The following is a 19646-nucleotide window of genomic DNA, read 5'->3' as shown; positions in this document are numbered from 1 at the left end:
ACTTATATTACCAACAATTTAATTAATCTATATAAAGTAGTTACAATACAACTATTCAGATACCTATTAATCTAATATTTTGATTATAATGAATTATCACTACTCAAGAACCACGTGAAAGAGCTATAATGCAATAGCAGATGAAGCGTCCTTTATTCCCACCATCATTCACCACCAAAGTTAAGTCATTCCAATATCACACAAGTTGGAACCTCATTGCCAAAATTCCTGAAATACAAAAAAGAATTAGCTAGGAAACACATCTTTTTTTTTTCTTTTTTTTTTTTTTTTGAAAGGCAAGGCCCCAAAGTGAGGTTGGTGGGGATTGAACATGGGTCCTTTTTGGAGATTCTGAAGCACCCAACCACTCAACCACCCCTTTGGGGTTTAGGAAACACATCTGTAAAACCACAAATGTAATATAAAACTTATCCCTTTGAAGGTCTTGAGCATAATTCTGAATTGAGATGATGTCCTGGTGGTATCCATCTGCTACCTCAAGAACAACAAATATAAAATATCATCTATGTAAGAATCAAGTACCTGTTGCAATTCTAGCTGGACATTGAAATCTCTACAGTTTCCAAGGGAGTCCAAAGCTAAATTGGATACAACCACGGATGTACAAAACATAATTGTGAGACAGAATCAACTTGTTGTTAGCCTTTCGGAAAAAAAACAAGAGAATCAACTTGTTGTAACAGATCCAATCGAATCAGCTCAAATGGGTCATACGGAGTATAATTTTTTGCTGAGATGCATCTCAAATGTTCAAATTATTTAACGAGGCAATATATAGTAGCAGCATATAGATCTTTAACGAAACCAATTACTAGTCTAAATTCCATAACTAATTTTAACAAAGACAAAAACATAATTACCGTAAAAAATGGAGAGGTTTTGGCTGGGATATTAATGGTGAAGGCCGGCGGAGATAGCGGTGATGGTTGAATTTATCGAGCACTGATCGAAGTTGAAGGCTAGGTTGGATTTTAGTGGAGGCTAAAGTTAGGGTTTTGATGTTTGGTGAATAAAAGAACAAGCAGTAGAATAAGAGATGCAAGAAATCGAGTGAATTATTCAATTTTTCAAACTCCCGCACAAATTAAATGAAACCGGTTTTGTTTATAAAACAAGTTCCCATACATAAGAACTGGTTTTGTTAAAAAAGGGGTTTAGAAAGGTTGGTATAGAGACCGGTTTTTGTGAGAAAACCGGTTCCATTTTTCCGTCATTTTAAAACCGGTCTCTATTTACTTTAGAAACCGATTTTTTCATTATCATCAAAAAACAGGTTTCTTTTTGGGGTTTCTAATCTAATTTTTGTAGTAGTGATTGTTTGTTATGGTTCGATGAATACTTTATCAGAAAAATAAAATGGCAGCAACCATGGTTTTTAGTGTGATTAAAATAGAAACTAATTAGTTGGTAGTGGTGTCTCTTTTCAAACAAGAAACAGTGGTTGTTTGTTGAGTGGTAAACGAATACAAAGAACAGAAAATGAAAGATATGTTTTAATGCATGTATCATATATATATATATATATATATATATATATATATATATATATATATATATATATATATATATATATATATTATTATTATGTATATATATATATATATATATATATATATATATATATATATATATAATAATAATAATAATAATAATATAACTTAGTGCATTTAAACTGTAGAAAATAGTAAGCAGCCTAAACTTTGGATGTTTTCAGTCGACATCTATTTTATTTAGGGATATATATGGTAGTCCGTTGTTAATCAGTGGCGGATAAAAGTCTTCGGAAAAATTCCATATTTTTAATTTAACTATATTTATTTATTTTGGTCATTATGATATAAAATTCGAGCATTAACTTTTAAATAAAAATTACATTAATTATTCACTCTCAATCCCAAGTAAAATATAAAAAGTTTTAAAATACAATAATTAGTTCCTAAATATATTTTTAGTAAGCCTAAAATTTATAGAACTCATTTTTGAATCACCGTTTATTTTAAAATCATATAAGTTTGATTTTAACTTACCTAATATCAATCGGGACATTAAATGAGTATTACAATCATTTAATATTTATTTTTAATATACTTTATTTATATATGAAGATATATTTTAAATAATAATTATTATAATATCTTATTTTTATTTTATTTTACATAATTAAATTTTAATAGCAATAACATATAATATTTCAAATTATATTTTCAATTACCATTATATATATATACACACATATCTATTTACGATTAATGGTTCGTGAATCCTCGAAACTGGTCGAAGGTAATTGAATACATGAACATAGTTTCAAAGTTTTCGAGACTCAACATTATAGACTTTGCTTATCGTGTCGGAAACATATAAAGATCAAGTTTAAATTTGGTCGAAAATTCCCGGGTCGTCACATTTCATGATTCGGGAACTTACTACACACATATAATATGCCGTTTCGTAGGTAATTACGCATACAATACAACTAAACACTTACCAACAACGTCTCATAGCATTCAAGGCATCAAAAGTTCATTTTAAATGCTATCAAACCCTAACTAGGAATCATGAATTTAACGTTTATGTTAATGAAGTTTTTCCAAGTCAACCTACATACCAAAACGAAGCTAATGATGCTAGTAACACTTTTAATACATGAGCTTTAACATTTAACAATATTAAATCACTCAAAACTCAAGATTAAACAAACCCTTTTTCAAGTTCATGCTAGTTTATGCAAAATAACAAGATCTAGCAAATAAATCACATATTCATGTTAGACTCGAGCCATAAACACTAACTAACACACTTTTAAGTTTAAAGGTCTAGTTTATGAAAATTAGAGGTTTTGAAAAGCTTACCCCAAGCTATGAAATTGGTACCAAAATGTAGAGGATGAAGAGAGGATTTTAAAAGTACAATTTGTTTTGATGTTAGCCTCCTAGGTCGGATTTAGATGATGATTTAGTGAATTGGGAGTTTGAGAGCAAAAAGTGGAAGTAGTAGAAAGAAGAAGAAAATGGGAGGTGATGAATGAGTGATGGTGGTGGGGTTTGACTAGTTGACCTAGTCAACTAGTTTGGCCCCTTGGCAACTTTAGTCCCTCGAGTTTAAAAAAGGGGTGCGTGAATTAACCGAACGAATTATTTTAAATACGCAATCTAACGGAATATGTTATAATTAAATATCGGAAATATTGAAAACGCTAATTAACGGGAGATACGAATTTAGATAACGAAAGATAAATTTTTTTTTTTTAAAAAAGACGGCGTTAAAATAAATTAACGGAAAAAGGCGGGTTATTACATGAATCGAGAAAGTAAAGATGACATATCATGCATTGTTGTTCGATTCAAGTGATGAAAAGGTGAGACTACATTAAAAAGAAAAAAAACTTGCGTTTTAGGATAATATGTGCAGTATACGATGTAAACTATGAAGGGTTTACAAAGTTCATTGACATTATTGAGTATCGTTTGTTTTGTGTTTAGGATATATCAAGTATTCGTGGGATTGTAATTTTTTTCATTTCTTCAACGTTTAGATTTATAAATGTATATTGCGGGTTTGGGTTCGTTTTGAGTGAAATTTCAAGAATAATCATCGTTGGCACCGTGCAAATGCAGTACCAGAAGAAGAGTCATTCCAGGTTATTTCGTAATAATTCTCATCCGTATGCACACAACTATTTTCTATGTTTTAATTTATATGTTCTAATATGTTTTCCCATATGTGTGAAGGTGGTGATGTTACTCTTATATATGCTTCAAATGAGAAGTGTTATTTTTGATTAGAAGATAGTTCATCAAAGTCTCCTTTCAACTTGCTGATGTTTAACTTATTATGATATTGGTTGCATATTTGTATTTTAATTATTCATTCGTTTCTTATGTTGTCTATTTGTATTATTCTTTTGCACTTGTCATTTAGTAATATGCTCATTTTTATCACAATAGTAAAAACAACTATGAATGGGGGCTGATTAAGCATATGTTATTTTGCTATTCACTACTAGCATACTCCGACCTAAAGTACTTAAAGAACCAACCGAATTTTGCCCGCACGGACTCTTTAAACTATTATGTTTATTTCACCTCAAGAATAGTTTTCATACTCTTTTTATCATACTGTCAATTAATATAACATGTACGATTCCAGTTTGTTTGATTAAGAGTCGCCGTGCAACGCACGCAGTGGCGGATCCAGGAAAAAATTTCACTGGGGGCGAATTTTTTTTAAAACGTAAGGATTTTTTGTGTGTGCAAAATATGGAGGTTTTGGGGCAAAATATAGAGTTTTTGTTAGCAAAATTTGAAGGTTTTTGGGCAAAATATGGAGGTTTTGGGGCAAATACGAAGGGTTTGGGGCAAAAAATTTTTCCCAACGGGGGCAAAATCGAAAAACCGAAAAAATTTGCATTAAAATTTCGAAATTCACCGGGGGCGAGCGCCCCCCCTCTTAATGCATTGGATCCGTCTATGAACGCACGAGCTCTTAAATGCTAGTATAAGTATAAGTGTAAGCATAAATATCAAGGTCGTAAAAGTTGCGAGTCGGGGACGCATCGGTCGAGACCTAAAAAGGACACGTCGCCCGAGTCGGGGACGCAACGGTCGTTGACCAACGTTGACTTTATTGATAATTTCTTAAATATTTATTTATATATGTATAAAATAGTTGATTATGTACCATAAATTTCTTAAATAAGAACTTGAAATTAAATACAATCAAACTTCAAACTTAATTAATGTTACCGAGTACATAATCAGTAAGGACACAGAGAAAAGAGCGGTCCAAAAAATGAAAACGTACCCTAATTTTAAAACATATCACATCTTGACAAAAATTTGAATGATTTTGACCGTTTTTCACCAACTTTGACCGTATTTGACCGAACTTTTAGCTTTGACCGTCTTTCGAGTCGTTTTCAGAAAAACGGGACGGAGAACCCAAAAAAACGACGCATCGGCCAACGCATCGGCCTTCGGCCGACTTTTACAACACTGATAAATATAATACAAATATATAAAATATAATTTTAATTATTAAATAATATAAATAATAATAAATCAATAAATAAATATTAAAATAATCAAAATTACAATCAGCCCACCTTTCACTGCGTGTTGCCTCTATGGATTCCCACCATACTACCAAACCAAACCAACCACCACCTTACCACCAAACCCTTCAATTTTTCCTCTTTCTTCAATGGTTTCTCGATTTGTATTTCAATCAAACAATTTCTCACCTCATTACCTGTAAGATCTCTTTCTTCCTCACTATATTTTTCAATTCCGTACTTCATTTCCTTAATTTCACTCTAATTAACATCGTATTCGACCGATTTATACGTTCTAGGGTTCATTTACTGATTTCTGTAACTTATCTGATTGCTACATTCAGTAATTGAGTTGAGTCCGAATACTGTTTAATTAATTGTATTACGGCTGTATGTTTTAATCTGAGCAATTATATGTACATTTGAAGATTGAGCTAAATTTGGATAACAAACTGGATAATGTCTTTAATTACATGATTGATTCGTATGTTTAAATGAGATACTAATTTTGATCGATCAGTTTAATATGAAATGACTGAATATAGCTATTAGCTTTCTGGAGCGATATGAATGAAAATTAGTTATTAGTTACGGAGTATATGTTTTAAAACAAAGGATTAAAGCTATAAATACGCTATATACTTTCACTTTTGTTCCAGTGTAGGCTATATACACAATAAAATGCCAGTGTATGCTTTATACTTTCAAAAAGTGTGCTAATATGAACGCACTGAACTTATTAAACGGATAAAAGAAAAACGAGTTGACGTGGCATCTTTTTGGAGAATGTAGTTAGTGATACATTGGAACAAATCATTATTGTATATAGCCTACATCGGAACATAAATGAAAGTATATAACCTATTTGCCGCCATATCAAATTAAAAAAAATATGCTAAAAATTTGATTTTACCGGTTCAACGGGTAACCGGTCACCAATAACCTACATTAGAACACTTTTTGAAAGTATGTGACCTACACTCGCAGACTACATTGAAACAAAAGTGAAAGTATATAGCGTATTTATAGCTTTAACCCTAAAACAAATCCTTAATATAAGTATGGATAGTAGAGGATCATTCGCTATAGTATTGTGTCACAGGGAATCTGCTGGATCAGATGAAAGTGCAAAATTCACGGCTTATTCATCTTACTGTGTAAAAGGGCTAGAGAATGATGTATATTCGACGAATAACATTTTGCAAGGGTTCCATTTTGGACATTGTGTTTCATCTCAAACGATAACACTAAGTCGGTCTTCGTCAAGATCATTATCATCTGTTGCTTCTTCAGGCAGAGATAGAGTCATTACAAAGGATAACTCTTCAGTGGAAGTAACACACACAGATGAATTGGAACTTAACCGTGTTAATTGTCTTGTATGTGTATTGCATGAATCTGCCAGAAGCTTTTCTCATGCAATTCGAACTCTTGAATTTTCTAAGAGTGGGCCCGAGCTTGCAAATGCGTGGAATGGAGTAGACGTGCACGCATGGCATAAACGCATGGCATATCAGGTGGTCTGAAAAGAGTTTCATTTACAGCATACTTGTTTTCTAATATTCAAATAACCATAGTCAATATCGTAAACTAATCAGTTTGCATTATTATATTACAGGTAGCAGTATATGCTTTATTGAAATCTGTGATTGAAGTAGAGTTGTTTCTTTCTCAAAAGCGTTGCAGCAGTCCTGTAAGTGAAATGTAAGTACAATTTTGGAAGTTTTTGCCTTTTTGGTTAAGATGAGGCCTTAAACATTCTTTCCCTTTCAGTGTTACAATTGTTTGCCCTTTCTTATTATGGACAAATTGCATATTTTTCTTATTTCTTTTCCACATTTTAATATTGCAAACTACCATGTGATATTGTGGCTTAACATCATATTTATGCTTTTACTCAGTTTGTCTGCTAAGACATTGTTGTTGGGAGAGTTTATTGAGAATCAGTTGAATGCCAAGCATCCCGAATTGGTGCAGTGGTTAAGAACCGTTGAGCTTCCACGTATTGCAGGATCATTTATCCCACTATTCAAGAAGTGGTCAGTGGAATATGCTGGAAGGTATGCAAGTAAAATCTGAATTTGAATCGTCTAATATTCATTTACCCTTACAAATTATGATTTTTAGTTATGTACTAAGATAGGAGACATGTAAAACAAAATCATTCAGTGGTATTGCAGGAGTCATTCTGGCTATAAGCTGTTGTACTGCAGTTAAAAAGGTGGGATCAGGCCGTATTGCTTACTCTTTGTTCACAGAGTCTATTGATGATGTCTTGGTGGAGCTTATGGACTTATCATGCAGTCTTGTGACAGTAAATAAGTTACATCATTTGGCACTCGAGGCGGGCTTTGAAGGTGATTTTTTGTTGCATTTTGGTAAAAAGGTTTTACCAAATAAGAATATTGAAGATGTGGAATTTTGGATTGGATTGGTCCAGAAAAAACTTCTGGTAGCATTTCATAGAGAAAGCGTAATAACACACAAACTGGCAATCAGTGACAAGGTCAGTTGCATTAAACTCTTATCTTTGGAAGTATCCTAGATAATTGCATATGACCGAGCCCCAAAACAAATAGTTATCGTATCAAAATTACTTTTAATTGTTCATAAAAAACATACCATCTTCAAGTATAAATAGTACTTTTACAGATTGAAGAGACTATTTTAGCTACTCTTGGGATTTTTGCTTATCTGGGAAGAGAGACAAGATTATTTTTATCAGAAATGCACATAAAGGATCTTGATGAGCAAATAAAGGACTTTCTCAGGTAGATTGTTCAGTTTTTTAGACATTTACTTTTTAAAAACTGAACATATTTTGAAAACTTCGAACTTTAACAATTTGCAGCTACTTGGAGTGTGGTAGCTTGTATATTCGTCCCGAATTTAATTCCTTACCTGAGTATCAGCTATTCATTGAAGTTTGTTGGATAATTTGTTTCTCATACTACTACAGTGTTATACGATGTTGGTTATGTGTATTGTGATTTCAGGTGGTTGTAGATGAAATTGGATGGCTCGATTTCTACGCACCACTTAGGTCCAAGTTTCATCATGATGGAAGAAGATCAAGGCAGCAGGCTACCCAGGCGGAAAAGGAGATAATTCTTTATACTGTTCTTACCGTATGCTATGATGTTTTTTCCGGATATGCTCATTATAGCAATTCTTCTCAACAACCCATGGATTCAAATTTGCTTTCGTTTTTGCTTCGAAGGTAGTACAAGATTACCTGTTAGTGTTACTATATATTAAAAATGTAGGTTCAAGCTTCCATTTTGAAAATGTTTTACATAAACATTTTTTGCTTCTGACTTTCTGATTTAGTTTTTCACAAACTGCAACAAACCTTTTTTTTTTTTTTTTTTTTACAAAATGAACCTAATTTACCTAATTAATTATTCGTTTTCCCTATTTTAGACTATTACTCCAATCTCACTCAACATTTTTTCTTTTTTCTATAAGATAATAAGAATTGGTCATTTTATGCGTCATTTATTAAAAATTGGAACGCGTGAAATACTAATGCAACTCATTATCTGGTTATTACAAACAATAAGCATCATATAAACACTGCTTACTAGATCTCACTTCTAAAAGGTAATTATCTGATAAAAATTACACAATAAATGTAAAAAAACACGTTCAAACTGAAGAAATTTGGTACCAGATTATGAAGACAGAATAGTAAAATTTAAGAACAAGAACTTATTGGAAATCCTTCTCCAATTATAGAAAAACTCTTATTACAATCTTCCTATTACATCCCTATTTATAGTTGATTAACCTTGTCCATTAAGTTAATCAAGTCTAGTCTAGAATAATCTAGGATAATAAAGTCTAGAATGTATTAGAATAGTCAAGTCTAGAATCTATTAGAATAATCAAGGAAGAAGCAAAATTGAAAACTATGACGGCTAGCCCACTTGTTATCCGTTCACACGTTCCACCTCCTCAAATCCATTTGAGATATAATTTCACAAAATAAACCTCTAACTGTTACTTTATGTCAAGATTGGTCCAACAATCACCCCCCAAGCTTGACCTTGAGTCATCATTTATTTCTTTGAGTCTTCAATCCTTTGAACCCCAAGAATCTCTCTCATTTCAGCAAACTTTAACTTCGGCAATGCTTTTGTAAGAATATCAGCCCGTTGTTGATCTCCACTGATGTATTCAACTTTAATCTTCTCGTTTTCAACACACTCTCGTATGAAATGATACCGTGTGTCGATATGCTTACTTCTTCCATGAAATACTGGATTTTTCATCAATGATATTGCTGACTTATTATCAACTTTGATCATTTCTTCCCGTTATTTCAGCTAAGAGTCCCCTTAACCATATTGCTTGGCAAGCTGCTGCAGTAGCAGTCATAAATTCTGCTTCGCAGGATGATAAGGCCACTGTTTGTTGTTTTTGTGAATTCCAAGCAATAGGTCCATCATCAAAGTAGAACACTAATCCAGTAGTACTCTTTCCATCATCTGGGTCCACCGAGAAGCTGCTGTCGCTAAATCCAAGTAGGTTATTGCTACCATTCCTTCGATAGTGAATACCCAGGTCTACTGTACCTTTCAAGTACCTGAGAATTTGCTTAACAACTTGAAGATGAGTAATTTTAGGAGTTTGCATATACCTACTTGCATATCCCACCGAGTATGCAAGATCTGGCCGTGTATGAGTTAAATACCGAAGGCATCCAATTGTTTTTCGGTATTCAGTTGCATCAACACATTTGCTGCCATCATCTTTCATCAACTTCAGACCTGGTCCCATTGGATATTTGGTTGAATTGCACTCCCACATTCCTGCTTCCTCTAGGATTCTTTTAGCATATCTTGATTGATGAATTTTTATTCCATCTATGCCTTGTATTACTTCGAGTCCGAGATAATAAGAAAGTAAGCCCAGATCACTCATCTCAAATTTATCTTCCATTTGCCTTTTGAATTGTTTAATTTTCTCCGGGTTATTACCTGTTACAATCAAATCATCAACATAAATTTCTACCAAAAGTGATCCTTCTTGTGTTCTTTTTGTGTATACAGCTTGTTCAAGCTTACACCTTTGAAATCCACATTCCTTTAGAACTCCATCTAATTTTGTATTCCAAGCACGTGGGGCTTGCTTCAAGCCATAGAGAGCCTTTGACAGTCTGTACACCTTTTGTTCCTTCCCTTTTATCACAAAACCTTCCGGTTGAGATACGAAGACTTCTTCCTTGAGGTCACCGTGTAGAAATGCTGTTTTAACATCTAGGTGATGAACATCCCACCCTCTTTGGGCTGCCAAAGCTAGAATAAGTCTAACAGTCTCAAGTCTAGCTACGGGTGCGAATACCTCGTCAAAGTCTACACCATGTGTTTGGATGTAGCCTTTGGCAACTAGCCGTGCTTTATGTCGTGTGACATTTCCTTTTGCATCCCTTTTAATTTTGTATACCCATTATAGTCCAATAGGTCGGTGTCCCGAGGGTAGATCCATTAACTCCCAAGTATTATTCCTTTCAATAGAAGCTATTTCACCTTCCATAGCTTGCTTCCATTCTTGATGTCTTGTAGCTTCCTTGAAATTTGTTGGTTCTCCTTCGGTAAGAAGAAAATCATATATATCACTTTGATTTTTCCAACCTCGAGGTGGTGTATCATCATATGTCTCCTCTTCTGCCATAGATGGATCTGACTCATTGACTGTATCTGTCGGGAGACGAGACAGTATAGGTCCTCGTTGTTTTACTGTTGTTTCAGGACTGCTAACATCAGAATGGGTTATGCTTTCCTCATTGGTCGATCTTCCTTGACTTGAGGAGTTGCTGCTTTGTGGGCTATATGAGCTACTTGGGCTGCCTGGTTCAGTAGGCCCATTTTCGGAATTTTGATCAGCCGAGACAACTTCACCGGGGTTTATATGTATCACGAATTCTCCTTTGTGATTAGGTTCTTGATTGTATTCTACTCCGGAATGCTAATCCCATTTGCGTGCTTCATCAAATTCCACATCTCGACTGATTACTATTTTCATCTTCTCGGGATCATACATACGATGTGCCTTAGTTCCTGGTTCAGTTCCTAAATAAACTATTGGAATACTTCTGTCATCAAGTTTTTTTACTTGATCTGAAGGTACTTTCACATATCCAACACATCCAAACACACGTAAATGATCAAGATTTGGTCTTCTTCCTTTTAAAGCCTCATATGGTGTTTGATTTTTCAGAATCTTTGTGGGCAACCTGTTTAGAACATAAACCGAGTGACGTACTGCTTCAGCCCAAAAACTTTGTGGCATATCCATTGCTTTAAGAATACTCCTTGTTGTGCTCATCACTGTTCGATTTCGTCTTTCAACGATACCATTCTGCTGTGGCGTGTAAGGTGCAGTCAACTGTCTTGTGATTCCAGCATAATCACAAAATACTGATTGAACTCGTTGGATGTAAATTCTCCTCCCCGATCAGTTCTAAGGACCTTTATTTTCCTTCCATATTGATTTTCAGCAATCGCCTTGAATTTCTTGAATTGCTCAAACGCCTCTCCTTTGGTTTTTAACATGAAAGACCACATAAACCTGCTGTGATCATCAACAATCAGCAGAACGTACCTGTTTCCAGCTTGACTGGCAGGGGATATGGGTCCGCACAGATCTGCATAAACCTGCTCTAGTGGATTTTGGGCTCTAAAAGTTGTCTGAACAGGAAAACTTTGTCGTGAATGTTTCCCTGCTAAACATGCTTCGCACATCTGTGTAGGGTGATCAATAACCGGCACTCCATCAACTAGATTGTTGGTCCCTAGCCGCTTTATTGTATCAAAGTTCACATGACCGAGACGGGCATGCCACAACCATGCTGGATCATCAATCTTGGCATGTAAACAGATTGGTGTCCCAACCTCGAGATTAATTTTATACAACCGATTAGGGGACCTTTGAACCTTCATTAGCAGCGATCCATCTACCTCAAACATATACAAGAAACCATGTTTGATCAAGATTACACAACCCCCTTCTTCAGCTTGCCCAAGACTAAATATGTTAGTTTTTAAGTATGGGATATAAAGTATGTCGGTCAACAAACGTTGTTCACCATTCTTACATGTTAAAAGAATAGATCCTCTTCCTTCTATATCTACACACGAGTTATCCCCAAATCTCACTGTACCACCAATATCCGTATCAAGTTTTGAAAATAGTCCTTTGTTTCCTGTCATGTGGTTTGTTGCTCCAGTATCTAAGTAACACATGTTTTCTCCACCATCATGTGACTCATACTTTGCTGGAAAAACCTTCTTTTCACTTAGATGAATTACTTCCTTCCCGCTTCTTTGATTGGCTACGGATATCAATAGTGCAGGTCTGTCATCATTAGCCACTGGTAGTTCAGTTGATCTAGCTTGAGTCAAATTTGCTTGTTCTCTTTTCTTTCGTGTTGGACAATCCGATGAGAAGTGTCCAAATGCATCACATCGAAAACACTGCAGCTTGGATCGATCTTTAGTTAAGTTTTCAGTTGTAGTTGTTTGTCTACCAGCAAAAAAGTTTTGTCCGCGGCCTGAACCCCTTCCTCGACCACCAAACTGTCCACGACCTCGGCCCCTACCCCGGGTGTCTTGGCCATTCCCTCGACCTCGACCAAAGCTGTTTTCTCGTTTCTTTCTTGAGTCCCATCCTTCATAGGACAACAGAAGTTGGTCATGGCTGTTATTTGTAGTCTTTAGACTGGTTCGTTCTTCGTAAGCTTTTAGCCTACCCACAACTTCCTGAAATTTCACCGTTTTGAGATCAATCAGTTGTTCGATAGTGGCTGCCATATTTAAGAATTTTTCTGGTATGGCAGTTTAATATTTTTCTCACCAACGTGGTTTCCTCAATGACGGTTCCAAGTGCAGCTGATTTTGAGGCAATTTCAGAAAGTTTTGCAGCAAAATCATCAATTTTTTCGTTATCTTTCATCCGTGTTGTTTCAAATTCAGCTTTAAGAGTTTGAAGTCTAGCCTCCATTACTCGTTCAACTCCAAAGTGACGGGTCTTGATTGCATCACAGATTTCCTTTGCATGGGTGCAACCTGCAACTTGAAGAATCAAGTCTTCAGGTAAAGATTGATACAGATAAGCGATTGCAGCATTATCCTTTTTCTGATCGACATCAGTTCCAGGTTCAATTGATTCCCAGATTCCATGTGCCTTAAAAATCGCTTTGATCCTAAGCGACCAGATGGGATAATTGGTCGCAGTTAGGATAGGGCACTGGAACGTAGGATGGCTAGTATCCTTGATTGCATCCGAGGTATTGATAATATCCCCCATGAATCTGGTCTTCGATCGACGCTCGTATTTTTCTGTCTTAGAATCTGGTGATTGATCTAGTCCTTTTGATCAACAACACGATCCCTTTTGTAACTTAGCTCTAATACCAATTGAAAGGATCGCATAGCCCAAACACAATGTCCTGCAATATAAGCCCAAGAGTCCATCCTTTTCTAAAACCAATTGGTGATAGAATGACTTTCCCTTAAACTTATATACATACATTTATTTTGTCCCATGGCCGATGTGGGACTTTGGTTTGCACCATAACAAACCTCCCCTCAAACCCAAGTCCATCTGGGCCTCCCCTCCAACGATATTCCGGATCCAACCTTTACCGCCGCCAACTCGGAACTCTCAACCTGGTGGGAGGGCAGGGAGATTTCGATACAAGGCTTCCAGGATCAACTCATCGTGCCAGGGTCGCGCCACGTCGCTGCGTGCGCTCAGGGGTGCGCCCACTGCGCTGTCCACCACATCGGGGCTATAGCCTAGCTCTGATACCATTTGAAGAAATTTGGTACCAGATTATGAAGACAGAATAGTAAAATTTAAGAACAAGAACTTATTGAAAATCCTTCTCCAATTATAGAAAAACTCTTATTACAATCTTCCTATTACATCCCTAGTTATAGTTGATTAACCTTGTCCATTAAGTTAATCAAGTCTAGTCTAGAATAATCTAGGATAATAAAGTCTAGAATGTATTAGAATAGTCAAGTCTAGAATCTATTAGAATAATCAAGGAAGAAGCAAAATTGAAAACTATGACGGCTAGCCCACTTGTTATCCGTTCACACGTTCCACCTCCTCAAATCCATTTGAGATATAATTTCACAAAATAAACCTCTAACTATTACTTTATGTCAAGATTGGTCCAACACAAACACCCCTTAACTTTGTATCTACTAACTTGTATTTGTTTTCATATTTTTAGCCAGACCTTATTATCTTATTGTCTCGAGGAGTATTGGGCTGCTTACGATAAATCAGGGTAAGCAAGTCTATCTGCAACTCTTTTTTAAACTATATCTCAATGATGAACACATTTAAACGTCTTTCGCTTTCCCACTGCAGCGAATTAATGAAATTTTCAGAACCCTCTGTTCAAAGTAATAGAGGGATGACAAACTCATCGGTATTATTGGAAGCTCAACAAAAGCCAGTTGACTTGATGAAAAGGAGAACTAGTCAAGACGGATCTACATTTAGAAAGGTATAAAGATCTTACAAGTTCCATGATTTTGCATCTTTTTATGTCTACTTTAGGATTAAATCAGTAAATGGATAAGGTTTTCCGTATTCAGGCTACCTGCGGGGAAGGGGAATATCTATTACTTAAATATACGCGGCCTAATCGGGTTATCCCGAGTTATCCCGTGACCGTTTTTGACGTTTTTCCCTGGCCACCCTAAGATATGTTGCTAGTGAGGTTTGAACCTGACACCTCATGTGAGGAAATTTTGACCCTAACTACTAGGCTATATTGGAATATTTTAGGGTTAAATCAGTAATTTATTAATATGGTTTTTACTATGTTCTTCAGGGTTCTAGTTTGGCAGGAGGTGACCCTGCAAGACACAAAGAGAGGCGCGGTGGAACTGAAACAAAGCCATTTGTTGAACGCTTTGTGAGGGACTCCACCATGAAGTTGGTCACTGTTAGTAATGTAAGCTTTTAAGAACTTAGTTTTGTGTGTGCGTCGTTAATCATTAATAGATAAATTTCGAGGTGGAAAACTAGTAAGTTGGATAAACGTCTAAATTAGGTCATTTTTACATATTGAAGTGGGTCAGATCGACATGGAACACTTCTGTATTCTAAACCCTAAATTCTGCGTGTTATAATAAATATTTGAAGTGTCAAATATGTTCACAAGACTCAGTTGACCTATTTGACTGTTTTCTGGCGTTGACCCATTTGAGACGATGAATCCGAGATCTACCCATTCACAAGTAAATGGGTTAATATTGCCACCACTAATTATTTGTTAAGCTGAATTGACACGAACCGTTATGCAGAACATATCGATGGGCACTCGACTACTCTTTATAGATATTAGGGATGCTTTTGGGTTGCTTGTGAAACAATTCCGTGGCAACAACATTACAAGTAGAGAAAGAAGGAAGCTTAAGCGAACGCTCAATGATATTGCCACTCTGATTCCAATTACAATCCTGATGTTGATTCCTGTAAGCATCAAATTACAAACAATTGATCAAACTGTTAATTCTTTCCCTAAACCAAAAACAGTTTTTTGTTAGGTTTCACTAATGATTCCATGTATATTACTAAATATTTGCAAATGTTTGCAATCGGTGAGCAGGTTTCAGCTGTAGGCCATGCAGCGATGCTAGCAGCAATCAACAAGTACATCCCGTCAATGGTACATCTCACTAATACCGTATTTTCACTCTCGTACTATGTAATGGCTTGCTTAATGGGTCATTACGGGCACAGTTGTAAAATTCGCGAGTTGGGGACGAGACGGTTGGGACTTTGGAGGGACGAGTCCGTCAAGTTGGGGATGAGACGGGGCAAGTTGTGCGTTGAGCAACGTTGACTTTTTGTAATAAATAAATAAATTAAACATATATATTACACATAAATATTTTAAACATAGATACATGACACAATTTAATTTTAAAAAGTACAAAATTTTTTACTTAACTTTGACCGACTTTGACCCGACTTTTTACCGTTGATCGACTTTTAAGCCGTTTTTGGGCGACTCGGGACAGACTAGTCTCCAAACCCACGCGCGTTGGCCCACTCGGCCAACTTTTACAAAAGAGATTACGGGTTAGGTTGACCTGCTAACCCATCTTTTTCCAAGTTTTTATTTGAATTTCTTAAATGATTAATATGTTGAGCTTAAGCATTTAGAAGGTGGTTTTTAACCCTTGCATGTTGCATATACTACTTTGCGAGATCTTGAAAACTATTAGGCATCAGCAAGCCATTTGTTTTTGTTTCTTATGATCTATTTATTCCCACGTGTCCTGGCAGATACCTTCTCCATTTTCATCTCAACGACTCAACTTGGTTAAACAATTAGAGCGAACAAAGAAGATGGAAATCGAATCGTGGGTCGTTGAAGATTCATGTCAAACTAAAGAAAGTAAAAATAATAATGAAGATAAAAGTTATACAGTAACTACGCCATCGTAATCACCAGGTACAACAAGATACTCCTGTCCGTGTTCGTTTTTGCACAAGTTACTTAGCTTGTATATAAGTAGATGCTGATGTATAATAATTACCGTTGACATAAAGTTCATGTCAACGGTTTTTGTTAATTTATTCAGATTTAGTTTAGATGTCTCATAGTAGGCATAATATTGCATGTTTGTAACTTGCAAGGGGCCTTATGTCTGATTTTAGCATGTTTCATATTTACATTCAGGTGAGAAATATATAAAAAAAGGTTGAACATACCTACCATTCACATTTTAAATGCAGGCAATACATTTAATCACACAACAGGAGACAAACATCTTAAAGACGTTTGCTTTCCGGTTAGGACTTTTGCCCACATGAATCATTCACCTATTTTAACTATTCTTGAAAATTAAACTAAGAAAAAGTAAATAAGGAAGATTGTTTTCGCGTGTCCATCAGATTCGTCTTGTTTTGTTCTTGTATCTTTCCGCTGCTATTGGAGCTGCCATAATCAGAACGAATTCAATTCGTCAATATTAAATTTCTTCATTAGAAAAAGGGTCAACTAAATCGAGTAATTAGCATACCTATCCCGATTGCTTCGGAGCCTTTCATGATTCTCAATCGCTTGCATGAGTCTACAAACATTCTGCAAAACGAAGAAAACCATATTTTAGCACAATCTTACATCGCGTGTGGCATTTCATGTTCTTATAAATGGAGATGGTATGAAAAAGACCATATGGAGATTTTTGAGTAACAAAACAAATTTTGAACCTACAAATATAATTGCTACCATTCAAAAGAATAATGTGATGACATAATAGAACTTACTCCCATGGAACATCACCAACAAGCATCCAATCACCATCCTTGTCTTCATACGTCAATACACATTCATCACGATGTAAAAGTTCCTTTAAGTTGCTTTCAGTGAGCCCTTGTTTCCCTCGTAGTCCGTTAGACGCACATTGACCTGATTCACAACAAAAGTTAAGCATCAACATGATCTAATAACAAAATATTACATTACAAATATATGGGGTATGGACATGTTCAACGAAACATAGGCTTATGTTGACCAATTACAAAAGGAACAAGACATTAAAGAGAGTAAAGCATACCAAGGGTAACATGGTTGAACAATTTCTCGAGGGCCTTCGAAAGCTCGGTATAGTTTTTGCAAGTCTTGAGATCAACCTTCCTTAGATACGGAGCACCATCCATGCTAACCTTCACGTAAAGGCACCCTACACATCCCGAATCCCCTTCGGCTACATCTCTGTTTTTTGACGTATTAGTGGCCATTGTGTTCTTCCGAAAAGATCGAATTGGTGGCCATCCTACTACTTGAGCCCTGTTAAGACAGACAGTGTCATCTTAGAGCAATTAAGAGTGTCACGCGAATTGGTTTGAGTCGCATTACTCAAAACTTTGAGTAGTACGACTGTTATTTTACGTTATAAGAAGTGTGCCTATGGGGTCCACCTTCACTCATTTTTGCAACTTCCTGAAGAAGCTACCATATGCATGGTAGCTTCATGAAGCTCCGTCTTAAACCTCACTTCATGCACAAGACGGCAGACGGGGTAAATACATTTTGTGTGTGTATTGATAGGTAGGGTTCGTTTTTGAGTCAGTCGTCGTTCAGTAGTGTTGATGTGGCGCTTAAGTGTTGATGTGGCGTTAATGTATCAGTTAAATAGCTTAGCATTGGGTGTCATGAGTGGTCTAATTATAGTTGGGTCTTAGACCATAATTAATGGGGCAGCACCCCACCTCTCTCAGTCCCCTAAATATTTAGGTGGCATCTCACTTGGCACGCCCCTGACGCTCGTAACGGGGCGTCACACTCATGACGCTTTCGGGGAGTCAGTCATCAATCAAACGGAAACAAAGGTAGGCGTCAGAATTTTTTGTGGACCAATCAGATTTCTCCATTAATTTTTATATATTATTAATTTATATATTTTATACCGAACTTCCAATAATATTTTACCACATCACACATCACAAATTTAACACTCCCCATTAAAAAAACTTCACTTCTTGACCATGCCACATCACCACATCTGTCTTTGACGTCAAAGTGAGGGTTAAAAATGGTCTTAAATAAATCAAATTTGAGCAATCACATTGATACTAGCTACAAGTAAAAGTAAAGGATAATATTATGTAAACACCTCTAATACCCTTTTATCTTATCTGTATAAAATTATTATTATGAATGCATCTTCCTAAAATAGTTAATATTTGTCAGCAGTCAAAACATTCAAACAATAAACATTTGTCAGAGTCAAAAGTTTCAAACAATGACTCCTACATCAAATTTTATTATACTCCAGCTAGTTATCTTTCTTCTTATTATTATGTTATTATATTATATTATATTATATTATATTAAGACTTATCAATTTATCAACTTTTAATACAAACTAATCAATCTAAACCCAAACAAACTCCAATCACTTTTTATGAACAAATCCAACAGCCATAAGATAATTCTAAAAATTTAACCCAAACAACCTCCTATCACTCTCTATGAACAGTTAAACAAACATACGAATTAGCAATATTTTCGAATAAAAAAAAAAAAAAATATTAATTGAGAATTACTAAAAAGGGTACAGGAAAAACTTACTTAACAGAAGTATTTTTCTTTTCTTCAACATCATTAGCGGTAATTACTTGCTCTGTAATTTTACTCCCTAAACCATCAAAATTAACATCAGAAAACCCTCTTTTAGCACCTGAAACAAAGTTCTTCAAAGGACTAATTCTGCATCTGTTTTCTTCCAAATCATGACATAAACCAGGTAACCCAAGTCTCAATTCAGTAGCTTTAAGGCTAACAACATTATTGTTGTCACTTTCAGATGCAATATTCAAAGATTCAGATGATTTTGCCATTTTAGTTATGCCTATGTAATCATGTTCAAGAGGTGTAGACATTATTCAAAGATTGAATTTTGAAAACTGGGTGTGAATAATTGAAGAAAGCTTGAAATTTTGGTAATGGGTTCAGAGTAACTGAAAATTGTGAAGGAGAATGAGTGTGTGTTTGCTGCCAAAAAAATGAATCATTTTGGTGTCTTTTTATTGC

At 35.4% G+C, this 19646-nt stretch overlaps 2 protein-coding genes across 2 annotated transcripts; one reads left to right on the top strand and one right to left on the bottom strand.

Annotated features, from left to right (window-relative positions):
- The first annotated feature begins 6132 nt into the window (after positions 1–6132).
- On the top strand, positions 6133–16809 carry LOC139871268 (uncharacterized). Its single transcript, XM_071858999.1, has 13 exons — positions 6133–6588; positions 6690–6775; positions 6973–7131; positions 7241–7577; positions 7724–7842; positions 7923–7995; positions 8068–8291; positions 14319–14375; positions 14459–14597; positions 14928–15050; positions 15403–15573; positions 15708–15767; positions 16391–16809. The coding sequence occupies exons 1-13, from the start codon at positions 6133–6135 to the stop codon at positions 16550–16552; spliced, it is 2166 nt and encodes a 721-aa protein (XP_071715100.1). The 3' UTR covers positions 16553–16809.
- LOC139872853 (auxin-responsive protein IAA8-like) lies at positions 16704–19599 on the bottom strand. The gene is made up of 5 exons (XM_071860783.1): positions 19185–19599; positions 17668–17900; positions 17378–17519; positions 17131–17192; positions 16704–17045 (listed from the first exon to the last, which is right to left on the bottom strand). The coding sequence occupies exons 1-5, from the start codon at positions 19493–19495 to the stop codon at positions 16999–17001; spliced, it is 795 nt and encodes a 264-aa protein (XP_071716884.1). The 5' UTR covers positions 19496–19599; the 3' UTR covers positions 16704–16998.
- Between the last annotated feature and the right edge of the window lie 47 nt (positions 19600–19646).

The sequence above is a fragment of the Rutidosis leptorrhynchoides genome, chromosome 10 (assembly GCF_046630445.1).
Source record: "Rutidosis leptorrhynchoides isolate AG116_Rl617_1_P2 chromosome 10, CSIRO_AGI_Rlap_v1, whole genome shotgun sequence".
NCBI classification, from domain to species: Eukaryota; Viridiplantae; Streptophyta; class Magnoliopsida; order Asterales; family Asteraceae; genus Rutidosis; species Rutidosis leptorrhynchoides.
This window is presented reverse-complemented; position numbering and strand designations above follow the sequence as displayed.

Coding starts and splice junctions, on each gene's coding strand:
- LOC139871268 (XM_071858999.1), top strand. CDS start 6,133: ATGGATAGTAGAGGATCATTCGCTATAGTATTGTGTCACAGGGAATCT. Junction 6,589..6,689: donor ATAAACGCATGGCATATCAG/GTGGTCTGAAAA, acceptor ATTATATTACAG/GTAGCAGTATATGCTTTATT. Junction 14,376..14,458: donor GCTGCTTACGATAAATCAGG/GTAAGCAAGTCT, acceptor TTCCCACTGCAG/CGAATTAATGAAATTTTCAG.
- LOC139872853 (XM_071860783.1), bottom strand. CDS start 19,495: ATGTCTACACCTCTTGAACATGATTACATAGGCATAACTAAAATGGCA. Junction 17,520..17,667: donor GTTCAACCATGTTACCCTTG/GTATGCTTTACT, acceptor GTTGTGAATCAG/GTCAATGTGCGTCTAACGGA. Junction 17,193..17,377: donor GTTGGTGATGTTCCATGGGA/GTAAGTTCTATT, acceptor TTCGTTTTGCAG/AATGTTTGTAGACTCATGCA.